The sequence below is a fragment of the Phascolarctos cinereus genome, unplaced genomic scaffold (assembly GCF_003287225.1).
Source record: "Phascolarctos cinereus isolate Bilbo 61053 unplaced genomic scaffold, phaCin_HiC Scaffold_2;HRSCAF=192, whole genome shotgun sequence".
NCBI lineage: Eukaryota > Metazoa > Chordata > Mammalia > Diprotodontia > Phascolarctidae > Phascolarctos > Phascolarctos cinereus.
Window position 1 is genome coordinate 140,302,140 of NW_027555625.1, and position 12,649 is coordinate 140,314,788.

At 47.4% G+C, this 12,649-nt stretch overlaps 1 protein-coding gene across 1 annotated transcript in view; it reads right to left on the reverse strand.

Annotated features, from left to right (window-relative positions):
* Positions 1–12,115, reverse strand: part of GFRA2 (GDNF family receptor alpha 2) — a 104,667-nt gene extending 92,552 nt beyond the window's left edge. Inside the window, 3 exon segments of the mRNA XM_020975777.2 lie at positions 4,252–4,272; positions 4,275–4,565; positions 11,385–12,115. Coding sequence (XP_020831436.1) covers positions 4,252–4,272; positions 4,275–4,565; positions 11,385–11,424 — 352 coding nt within the window. The 5' untranslated portion in view covers positions 11,425–12,115.
* Between the last annotated feature and the right edge of the window lie 534 nt (positions 12,116–12,649).

Below are 12,649 nucleotides of genomic sequence, written 5' to 3' on the forward strand. Positions count from 1 at the left end.
TGGCAGGATACTGATGTAAGAAGGACCTGGCTGAGAATTTTGTGAGAAAAACCTACACCGTTTCCATCTGGGACTCGTGGATAGTCCCTAGTTATAGAAGGATCTTTTTCCAACACAGAAGGAGCGGAGCGAAATGTACAGATGCTGGCAGCCTGAGCTGTGTAGATAATAGGAATAGGAAGGATAACGATTTAAAAGGAGGAAGACAAGGAACACGAGGTCACTAAAGGAACAACTTCCACCACTGGAAGGGGATGGGGTGACCAGGTGTTAGCAGTGATTCTGCCACTAACTGGGTTACCGTGGACAAATCCCTTCCCCTCGGCAAGCCTGAGTTTTCCTACACGTCAAGTGAGGGTGCTAGACTAGATGATCTCAGAGGTCTTTCTGGTTCTCTGGTTCTTTGATTCTATGATTATCACAATCTGAATAGTAACACCACCAAAGGGAATTTTGATTTCATATTCATATCACGCAGCATTTCCCTACCGCCTCCTGTTATCTTCCTAGCTCCAAGGTCCTCAGATTCCAAACTTAACTTCATCTCTGCTAAAGGCAATAAGATTTAATAAAACCCCACATCTAACCTTGCTCATCAGAAGACACTAAGAAAGTGAGAGGGGAGGGGGGCACACACTTGGAGATGGGGAAGAAATCAAATCCCAGCAAGCCCTTCTCCCATCTACAATTCTTCCCCATCCCTCGGCCCAAGGCCAAGCAAAGTTTGTTAAGGAGGTCTATTAAGAGGCATGGAAGAGTCACTGCAACCTCCCCTCAGGAGACAGTTCAACCTAGTCCACGGATAATTAACTCCCAGGTGGACCTTGCCACTCACTGAAAAATTACCTTCCATTCAAAGGCTCCCAGCTTTCCATGGCCAGCTTTGAGTGTATGAATGATCCCTGGCCTGGGCCCAGAAGAGGACCCTCTTGTGGCTTTAAGAAAGGAGCCCTGTTCCAAAGAGGAGGGAGGAAAAAACTGAGAGATATAGACAAGAGGAGGCAAGGATAAGCCTGTCCTTCCTGAAAGAATTGTGGAGGAAAAATCTCATTGCAGATAACTTTTAAAGAACCAGTTGTGCGCTCTAGGAATTTTAGCAAATTCAGGCTTTAGGAGGCTGCTGGGAAATGGTCACATAGTAGAAAAAAACATTAGATTTGGGGTCAGAAGACACAGATTAGAATCCTAACTCTACCCATAACTGTGTGAACTTGGGCAAACCACCTCCCTACTCTAAACTTAAATTTCCTTTTCTGTAAAATTAGAGAGTTAGACTCCTTCACATAATGGTAACAATAACAGCTAGCATTTACATAGCACTTTAAGGATTATGAAGTGCTTTACAAATATTATTATTTCATTTGATCCTTACAACTTCAGGATTATTATCCCCATTTTACAGGCAATGGAAGCAGGCAAAGGTTAAGTGACTTGTCCAAGGTCACAGAGCTAGTAAGTGTCTGAGACTATATTTTAAATCATGTCTTCCTGACTCTAAGTCCCCCACTGTACCCACTGCACCACCTGGCAGCTTTATATCCTATGAAGATAGGGGGAATAAAAAATTATCTCTAGGCCTTCTATCCAGAAAAGAGGTATCTGCAATCAGAAGCTCCAGAGATGATAGATGTTAAAGCACTTTCAAAAACTTGGACTCAGTTCTATATAGTATAAATGTAGGGCATTACTCGGCTGCACAACTTATTAGAATCAAAGAATTTCAGAGTATGATGGCACCTCAATGGTCATCTGGTTCACCCCATATCTGAAAAAGAATTTCATCTGTCACATAATCCAACCAGTGGTCATTCATCCTCTGCTTAAAGACCTGGGGTGAAAGAAGGACTCACTATTTCCCAGGGTAGCCCATCCCACTTCTGGATACTTTGAATTGTTGGGAAGTTCCTCTTATCAAGGCTAAATCTACCTCTGCCACTTCTAGCTAAGGCCAATCCTCCTTCCACAGAATATCCCTTCAAATAGTGGATGCCAGCTAACCCTTCTTGGCAAAGATACTGGAATTGCATTTTACAGATGAGGAAACTGAGGCAAATAGGGTTAAGTGACTTGCCCACAGTCACACAGCTAGTTAAGTGTCTAAGGTTAGATTTGAACTCATGAAAATGAGTCTCCCTGATTCCAAGGCCAGTGCTCTATCTACTGCACACCTAGCTGCCCCACTAGCCGTCAGTTGTCACCAGTTACTGAGGAGACCACTTAAAGTGGACCTTCTTTGTCCTCTCCCCACCTGCAACTCTCAATCTGTCTCCATTCCCATTCTGCTTTCAATAGAACTTAAAACAGAACTAAAAGTTTGCAGGAGAAACCAGATAACTAAGCTTATTAAATCAATAATGTTGATTTTACATGAAGCACTAAGTCAATCATTTTTGACCTCCGGGTGTTCCACCTTGGCTAGGAATAAGAAGCAAAATGTCTATGGTGGGTCTCTCTTCCTTTTTCCTCTGTGCTAACTGGAGCTGTCTGCGAGAGAGCTGAGGATGATGAAGTGGAAGGCATTTCAGAGGTCGTCTCATCCAGAAAATGCAGAAGCTCTGAGTTCAAATCCTGCTTCAGACATTTATTAGTGGTTTGTGGCTCCTGTTGGAGAAGTCACTTAATATGTGATCCTAAGTAAATCAAAAGGAAGTTGCACTTGGGGGCTTTGTAGAGCTCCTTCCAGGAATTCTGAACAAAGTCTTCTTGGGAGGAAGAAGCCACCCCCTGCCAAAGGCTGCCCTTTGCCATTTCTGGAGAGCTATAATGGTTCCCTCCCCCTTTCCTCTAACCCACTCTCTTCCTTTTTCTTCCACTACTGCTAGGCCTGCTCTCTGGGGCCAAACAGAACAGTCAAATCTCTCTTCCACAGGAAAATCCCGGGAAGTCTTCTCACCCCTGGGTTAAGTATCTCTATTTCCTGCAAATGATCCTCATATGGCAAAACCTGGACTCGATTACAAAACAAAGCTATTCTATTTTGTGATGTTACACTATCACTTTTGACTACATACTCCAATTTCTATTTTTATGGTAGATTCAACTTACATTCCCCAAGTCTATTCTATCCTAGGTGGTCAGTTTGGCCTGAGTGGGACTTTGGATGAATCCCCTAGGATTTTGAGCTTTCCCTCTACCCAGTCCCTCCTCCCAGGCTCCAAAAGGAGACCCAGTACTGGGAGAGACTCAGATTGGGTTTGGGAGTCAGGCTAACATTGTGGAAGGGTCATCCAGGACTGGGTAACTCAAGCTGGGTGATAGGTCCTACTAATAGTGCAGCACTCAGGTCAACAATTCAGGTACCTGGAGCTGCCCCCAAACACGCATAGCTTTGAAGCCAGGCTAACGATGAAACAGGAAGAATTGTCCTAAGAAGAGACCTACTGAGAACAGGAGAATTTCTCAGTGACAACAATGCATTTGGGCCACCATTTTATATATGTATAAACCTAGTACAAGTCTTGGCACATGGTAAGAGTTTAATAAATGCTTTATCTGTCCATCCATCCATCTATCTGTCTACCTATCCATCCATCTATTCATCCACCTATCTATCTATTGATTGATCTGTCTCCAATAGCAGATTTCCTGATAGAGCATCAATCTGAAGACCACCTGCTGATTCTATCTGTGGCAAAGGGCCTCACACTCAGTCTCCCTCCTATCAGTTCTTGCCTCACCTTCCCATCACCCTTCATCATTTCTGTATATGAGAGAGAAATGTGTCTTTGTGCTTAGAGATCTTCTGATTCTTTTCCACTCTCTTGGTCATTTTTCCCCCTCTCTTTGTCTTTCTCCTCTCCCCCCAACATCCCTGGCCTCTTTCCACCTCTTGTCTTTGAGTTCCCCTGCCAGTCAGCTATACATCACCCTTTCACCCACTTCTCTGCTAACGCTGAAGACTTAGGAATCAGGCATGGGCTGCCCCTCTGCATTCACATTGCAGGTCCCTTTGAGTTCCACAGGAACATAATGGAAGGATCCCCGGTCTTACAATCAGAAGACCCAGGTTCAAATCCAGGCCCTACTACTCATCAGCTGGCTGGGTGTCCTTGGACAATTCACTAAACCTCCCCACCCCCAGCCTCAATTTCCTACCCACCTTTCAGGGCTCTGTAGAGATGCTGCGATTATTAATAAGCACCAGCCTCCTTAATCTATTGGCCCATTCCTTAGCATCCAAGGCCCTCCAGGCCCTTCCTCCTCTGGGCCTTCACCATGACCACCCACTTCCATCCCACCCCTTTCACTTACCCTCTGTAAGCCCCAGGTGATGCTCCAATAGATCTGTAAACACTGCAGCTCCTTCTTCATGCCCCGCTTGCACCGGCAATCATACAAGGGACTTTCCTGTAGCACTTCCAGGGCGGCCTGACACTCCTTGTTGGCGAGCATGGTGTTCCGGTCGCGGCCAGCCAGGCACTGCCGCAGGGTGCGGTACCTGGAGCTACAGTTGGACTCAGCTGCACACAGCTCATTTGCCCGGACACAGTCTACAGGGGGCCGCCAGCCGTGGAGCTCTGAGCCCTGCAGGGAGGAGGGGCTGGCCAGGGAGCGCAGGGACTCGTCTGGGAAGTGGGGTGGGGGTGGGAGGGGAGGGAAGAGAGGTATGAATGACAGCAGCCAGGACCACCGACCAAGGGAGCGGGTCTAAGGAGGTGGTCTTGGGCCCTACCAGGGACTTCACACCCATTTTACAGGAAGGAAAGGTGAGGCACACTGAGACTTTCTTTGCTCTGCCTCCCCTTCGCCTACACAGAGAATCACTAGAAAGACTAGGAAAAAAAAACTCAGAGATTCTGCCCACAAAGTGAAAAAGGCACACTCATTCTCTAAAGCCAAAGAAGATTCAGGAGTCATAAATTCACCAGCCTAGCTCTCACCCAAAATCCAAAGAGAAATCCAAGAATACTACATCTCAGACTAGTTCAGCTACACAGTGGTACTTGGCCCTTCTTTTCACTCTCTTTTGCCAATATACTTATTTTCACAAACGTTTATTAAACAACTACTGTGTATAAAGAACTATATCAGGTACTAGAAGAGATGTAAGTCTTCACTAAGAAAGGGCTCCCACCTCATGAAGCTCACATGGAAGATGGGGAGACAGGTGGCTGAAAACAACCCTTACTTGGATAGAGCCAAGGCAGTTTTACTCAAAACAACCCTGTAACAGTGCAATTATAGTCCCCCATTTTACAGATAAGAAAACTGACTCTTGGGAGCAGCTAGGTGGTGTAGTGGATAGAGCACTGGCCCTAGAGTCAGGAGGACCTGAGTTCAAATGTGGCCTTAGACATTTGACACTAGCTGTGTGACCCTAGGTGAGTCACTTAACCCACATTGCCTCACAAAAAAGAAAAGAAAAGAAAAAAAAGAAAACTGACTCTCAGAGAAATGAAATGACTTGCCAATGGACAAAGCAACAAATAAGATGAGCCTTGAAGCTAGGCCTTTGGACATCACACTACTAAAACAGCACCCACATCAAGGTGTTTTAGTACAAGATAAAAAAAAATTGTAAGAGAGAAGGTCTCCTCCTGGGTCCTGAGTTCTAAGCTGAGGACAAGTCCTTTATGGGAGTCCTGAGAGTTCATTCAAGGCCTTAACAGAAAAGCTGGAAACTAGGACTTCCTTGGACCCAGAAGAGGGAGATTCTGATTGCTCTGCCCCAGCCAATCTCCAATCCATCTAATGGTCAACAGCAACACGCGACCACCAGGATATGACATAATCCTGGGGAGCCCAGAGCTTCAGAGACCCAGGATCTGGGGGCTGCCCTGATGTGAGAAAAACTCAAATCCTATCTCCCAACTCCTCTTACTTAGGCCTAGAAGTAGGTTATTTTCGTAATCCTTCCCTGATCCTTTCCATGGGACCTTACCAAGATACCCTCTTCATCCATTTACTGCTTCAGTACTGTACTCCACTAGAACCCCCTCTCCAACATTTTCGCTCTTGTTTGGCCTTTCTCCATTCTCTCCATGTCTCTTTTTCTTTCTGATTGTGATGCCTGCTGGGAAAGAATTTCCCTTTTAGTGTTCCTGTTCTCACTCTCTCCCTCCTTTCTCCTCTCTTTCAACTGTTCTCTCTCTCTCTCTCTCTCTCTCTCTCTCTCTCTCTCTCTCTCTCTCTCTCTCTCTCTCTCTCTCTCTCTTCTCTCTCTCTCCCCATGCTTGTATGTGTCTGTCTCTTTCTCTGTCTCTCTCCGTCTCCCTCTTCCTCTCTCCCCTCTCTATCTTCTTTCCCTCTCTCTCCATTCCTTTCTCCCTTCCTCCTCTCTCCCTCCCATTCTCTCACCCTCTCTATCTCCACCTCCTTCCCCCCCTCTCTCTTTCCCTCTCTGTCTCCATCCCTTTCTCCCTCCCTCCTTTCTCTCCTTCCCATTCTCTCCCCCATCTCCACCTCCTTCCCTTCTCCCCCTCACTCTTTCCCTCTCTCTCCATGCCTTTCTCCCTCCCTCCTTTCTCTCCCTCCCCTTCTTTCCCCCTCTCTATCTCCACCTCCTTCCCCTCTCCTCCTCTCTTTCCCTCTCTCCATCCCTTTCTCCCTCCATCCTCTCTCCCTCCCATTCTCTCCCCCTCTCTATCTCCACCTCCTTCCCCTCTCTCTCTCTCTCTCTTTCCTTCTCCCTCCATTCCTTTCTCCCTCACTCCTTTCTCTCCTTCTCTATCTCCACCTCCTTGCCCTCTCCCCCCTCTCTAAATGGCCTTAGTAGTAAATCAAATATAAAAGACACAACTTCCTCTAAAATCAGAGGCTGAAAGTAAGGAAAGGGACTTCTTATTTTGGACTGTCATCATCAAAGGGGCTGAACCACCTCCCTTTGGATTACAAAACTCCCAAGCCTCACCAGTACAGGGAAGAAAACCACATGGGAACTGTCACTGACACACACACACACACACACACACACACACACACACACTTTAAGTAGCAAACTCCAGCCCTTCTTCCTCTGCTCAGATCTGTTCTCTGGTCTTCCCTAACTCTGCAGAATTGCTCACTCCAGCCCCAGTCTGGTCCACACAGCCCACCCCAGCTCCAAGGCCCTGCCTCAGGGGCCAGGGAAGAATTCTAAGGGAAAAGCCTTTAAGGTGCATTTGAATTTCCCATCAAAACCTACTAGAAGTAAAACTGATTTCCAGTGAATTCCACCTTCCCCACCCAGGCTGGTTCTTTCTTCCCACTGCGGCCCTGTTTAGGGGGTGCTTCAGCAGGGAGACAGCGACACCTAGAGGCAAAGAGTTGGATTGCCTGGCCTTCTGGATCCACTCCCTCCTCCCCACCAAAAATAATCCAGCTCCCAATACTGATGACTGTGGACTAGGGTTCAGGCAGAAAAGAAGAGAAGTGGGGTTTCTGGGTAGAATGAGCAGATGAAAAAATGGCAGATCAAAAGGGGTTTCCTTCACATGCACTGAGCACTCCTCTCTCCAAGACAAATCCCCAAACAAGGATGGAGATGGGAAGAGTATTAAAAGGTTCCAACCTAGGCTCTTTGGGGGAAATGGGATCATGGGTGCTCTACAAAGCTAGGAAGAGAGTAATTTGTCCATTAGCTCCAAGAAGAAGCATTATTCCAGTTTCTAGAACATTATTAGGACTGCACCCATGAAAGTGAGTCAGTCTTGGATGTCCAGGAGCAGCTGAGCTGACATAGCCCTGCCAAACCCATCCAGCTGTCCAGCTAGCCTGCAGAACCTTCAGTTCTTAGACTCCCCTGGCCCACACACAGGTCCAATTCTCACCTCTTCCTTTGGCAAGCTGACCCAATGCTGGTCCCTGACTATATATAGTCCCTGACTATAATCTGAAGTTTCTTTGCTAACATGAGACCTAAATGATATATTACTGAATCCTTGGACGCTCAGTGCTCAGAAAACCTTTCCCTTAAGGGACAGGGAAGATCTGCAGAGAATAGAAAACAGAACAATTCTAACCCTGCAAAAGCATCTAGAACCCAAAAAAGCAATTCTTATCAGAGTTCTCGGCTTCAATGTCTATAGCAAAGGCCTTCGTTATCCTTTAGGGGTCCAGTTTAATAGTCACAGATCATCAGTGTGATGATCTCTGAAAGATGCCAGTTCCTGTTCCTCCTTCATTCCTCCACCTTTTTGTCTACCACCTGCTTCTTCACCTTCTGATTGCCTTGATGAACACCCAACAAGGATGACAACTTCTAAATGCAGATGCAATTAATTCTAGGAGTCACCAAGCTCTGGGCAGAAGTGGTTCCAGGGAGAGCTCCAAACTCTAGAACAGGAAGAAGTTCACATCCTCCAAGGAAAGAAACATATAGCCCACTAAACAGGAGCTGACCAAGAATGAGTGAGATAATGCCACAAAAAGTGAAGTATCTTTCCTGTAAAACCAAATACCAGCCCAAAATGGGACCTCTGACCAGTCTAGTCCAGGTGGCTTTCTTTTCTATTTCACAGTCACTCTGAGCATTCATCACTGGAAGTCCATTTGGCCAACACTACATAAATGCCACTCAGTTAATGGTGCCACTCCCTTTGTTGAGGCACCAGTCAAAACTAAAGCTATTTAGAACACACCTCACCAAGCCTTCTACATTCTCATGTTAGAATCCTCCTCATCTGCCCCCCCCAAAGGGATTACTTTCTCTTCAAGCTCCAGGGAAGCCTTAACTCAAAGGGAAATCATGTAATGGTAGTCCTGGACCAAAGTTTCCTTGAGATTAATCTGATCTCTTATGCAATTAGCTTGATTTTTACCCCTTGTCACTTCCAGACCTCTCAATACTGTCCTACAATGTGGCCATGAATTGCCTCCTCCCTACCCCAAATCCTACTTTAGTAAAGAGGTTTCAGAAAGGGAAGAGAAATGAAAGGCAGAGATCTGATCTCCCTTACTCCTTTTTCCCACCACCCAGCACATAAGGATCCATCCAACATTCATAATAATTCCTTTCATCTTCATCCCCAAGAAGCTGCAAGGGGTGAAGGAATCTTGCACCTTCCCCAACACATCCATTGACTCAAAGCTCTACCTTAGTACCTCTTTCTGGGAGATGTAGCAATTTACCCCTATCTTAGTTCAGAAAGACTACAATATTGGCAGTAAAGTCAAATCTTGCCCCTTAGGTGCCCTGGAGGTCACTGAAGGGACCCAGCCAGCTTTGCCATGTCTGAAAGGCACAAATGCCTATAAGTATTACTTATGATGTGTGTCTCAGTGATGGGGATCCCCAGCTAATTTTCCTGAAATCCAATTTTTCCTTTACCCTATTCATACACCCTTCAGGGCCATAAAAGACTAAGACTTAAAACCACTAAAAGGAGAGAATGTCAAGTTTGTAAAAAGCCCCTTCAAGGAAAGAAGCAACTTCCAGGGGTTTCATATTCTGCCTGAGTCTATAGACAAAGCCTGTAAGCAAAGGGGCAAAGAGGCACAGGAGCATCCTTGGCCAACTATCTTTTCTCACCATCACCTATCAACTCCAAAAGAAGAGTAAGTGTGGGTGAGTAAATCTAAATCTATGCCCCGGGGCAGGGATTGAATGAAAAGACCAAACCAGGCCAAGGCACTCCTTACTTTGCTCCCAAACCGAATAACCCCACCAAGGCTCACTTCTTAAAGCAGCCAGCTGCCTCTAGGGTGGAGCAGGGTGGGGCTGGGAGGGGTCCAAGAGTTGAAACAATTCAATTGATTGGCAATACGTTAGAGTAGGGCCACAGCAACCCAGGATAGTCAAGCTTCCTCAGGGCAAAAACTCACCTAGATTACTGAGGCCCCAGCCTCCCTAGTCAGGTGAGAGAGCTCTAGTCCTTTTTGTCTCTGTCCTAAGCCCCTGTATCTGGTGATCACCCCTGACAACATCTACCTCCACATCTTCTTCCCTTGTTGTGCGGTCCTCTCTCTGGGTGAAAGGGAGCACCACAATCCAAGAGAACTAAGGGTGCCTCGGATACTGGGGCATGCTATTCTCTCTCAGGTGTGCCCCAACACAAGGGGGCACCTTGGCATAAACACTGGGACCCTACAGGGACTAGGTTGTTTTTGCTCACTTTTTTTCTTTTAACAATACCAGTGTGATGGGAATATGAGATATAGATATGTATGTGTTCTTAATTTCTCTCGATAAATAAACTCCCACTAGCCAAGAACCACTCCTCTGTGGTCACTGCAAACAGAAGGCCTTGCAAGCATGCATTTCTTCCCCTCCCCCACACCTTCTCCGCCCTGGGCACTCTTCCCTTCCTTCCTCTTTTCTGAGAAACTGTAGCTCCCAAAAGTAAAGAGGGACTATGAGGTGGGGGTGAGAAGCTGGAGAACAGCCGTTGGGGCTCATAGACTGTGGTAGGGTTCCCCAGGACCAGCAGGAAGGGGCTACAAACCCTAAAGTGATTTCTGTCGCTGTCCAACATCAACTTCACCCTACCACTTCCATCACTGCCCCCTGCTCCCAGCAGCTTGGGCCCTCCTTGCCAAGGAACTAAACTTTACACATCCACTTCTGCTATCACCAGGCAAGGGACCAGGCCCCCAGGTTCAACTCTGACTTATGGAGGAGCCTGGAAGGAACGTTTCCAACTCCAGCTAATTCCCACCCACCCACCTCAAACGGACCCCTCCCTAGCACTCATAACCCCAGAGGCAAAGATTCAAAATAAAAAGTCAAAAGGTTAGGGGGCAAGAGGTGTCAAGGCGGGTCCGCCAGGATGTATCTTGCAAAGTCTTAAAAGGTGATCTGTGGGGAAGGGATTGGAGCAGAAAGAGACTGATTATTTTCTAAAGATTGATTGGCAGGTCCCAAAATATGTAGCAGGAGGGTCCTCGATATTCAGAGCTTTCCCCGTGGTAGGCAGCCAGCCGCTTTGGAATTCGCTTCGGAATCCATGCCCTCCCCTCCACCTCCCGCATCTATATTTGGCTTTGATTCTGCGCTACGTTCCATTCCCCAGTTCTTTGCCTACCCTCCCGTTCTGACGAGGCGTTTAAAAAAGAAAAAAAAAGTTGTCCCAATTAAAAGCCATTGTTTGGGGGATAAATTGGTCTCGTGATTGTAATGATAATGTTTAAAGGGAGGAGCACGGGTCCTTTTCATTTTTTTAATTTCTTTTTTCTACTTATCCATCCATAACCAGCTCTCCGCTGATTCGGGTCCAAATCCCTAGATTTCTTCTAGTCCCCTAGTACTGCTCTCCTTGCCCCAGTTCTGCTAGGATCCCGGGCCCGTAGCGCGCGTCCCTCCGCCTAGCTCTGGCTGTACGCCCGTGTGTCCCCGGCCCCGCTCCCTCTCGCTCTGACTCTCGGTCTCTCCCGCGCTCCCCAAGCTTGCTGCTCTCCCCCACCCCCACCTTGGCCCCTCTCGCTCTCGCTGGCCAGGAACCTAGCTCTCCCAGCCCGCGATTACTCACCCAAAAAGAAGAGGATGCAAAAGGTGTTTGCTAAGATCATGTTAAATAAATCCAACAGTTTTTGCCCTTTCCCTCCTGGGCTTAAGAAAAATAAAAACCAATAACAATAACAGTCAAACAGTAATAATCAGTCCCAAATCCAATGCGGTGATCCCAGATATTCCACCAGATGACGATCTTGTGTCCCTGCTATTCTCTCCTCTGGCAGGAAAGGGATGTTGAAGGGGAGGGGGGTAAAGGCAGGGTTGCTGGGGTGTCTCTCGCTGGTCCCTTCCCCAAAAAGAAATAAAATAATTTTTTAAAAAACCGATATCCCAGTCTTTCTGTCAGACGCCTCTTTAGCCCTTCTCCAGGGATGCGCGAGTCACAGCCAGTACTATTCCAGAGCCCTTCCAAATGAGAGGGACTGGGCTAGGGAATGGAAGGGGGCGAGAGAATAGAAGGTTGGAGAAGGAGGGATGGAACTGGCTGGGGGGTCGCAATAAAATGCAAAAACCGAAAGAAATCCAAAAACGGGTGGTTAAGCCAAGGAGCAATCCAATAGGAGCTTTGGTCAGAAGAGAGTGGAGTCGCTTCTTTCTCACCAAGATGAAGAAAGGATTAGAAAAATCTTCTCCTGCTAAGCCCTGCTCGCCTCACTTTTTTTCTGACGGAATTCCAGTGGCCGTATGTGTCTCTGCGCCTCTCTCTCTCTCTCTCTCTCTCTCTCTCTCTCTCTCTCTCTCTCTCTCTCTCTCTCTCTCTCTCTCTCTCTCTCCCTCCCTCCCTCCCTCCCTCCCTCCCCCCCACACAATCTCTCACTCAAATCTCTCTCCCACTCCCCTCTGTTACCCTTCTACTCTCTCTCCTCTTTCTCTTCTACCCTCTCGCTCTCTTCTACAGGGCTAGATACTCTGGCATCCCAGTCGGCGCGAGAGAAAAAGCAGGAGGCGCTGGGAAAAAGCGAAGGGGAGTCGAGGAGAGCACGGAGCAGCGACAGCCCTACAGCTGCAGCAGGAGCTGGAGCCGGTGAGGCAAAGGTGAGTTCTGTAGTCTATTCCGCCTGCCTTCTAGTGGGCAGCTTTCCCACACACCTCCTGAAACTGACCAGCTCCTTAGGCGGAAATTGACCAGCGATCCAGACCTCTCAAACTGCCTCAAGCTTCAGCCTGCTAGCTCTCCTTCCTTCAACTGAACCGCTCCCTCCAGCGGATTTTTCTCTCAAAGCCCCTGCTGCCTGCACTCTCAGCCCCCACACCCATCCCCTGGTACCCCCCAGAGAATGC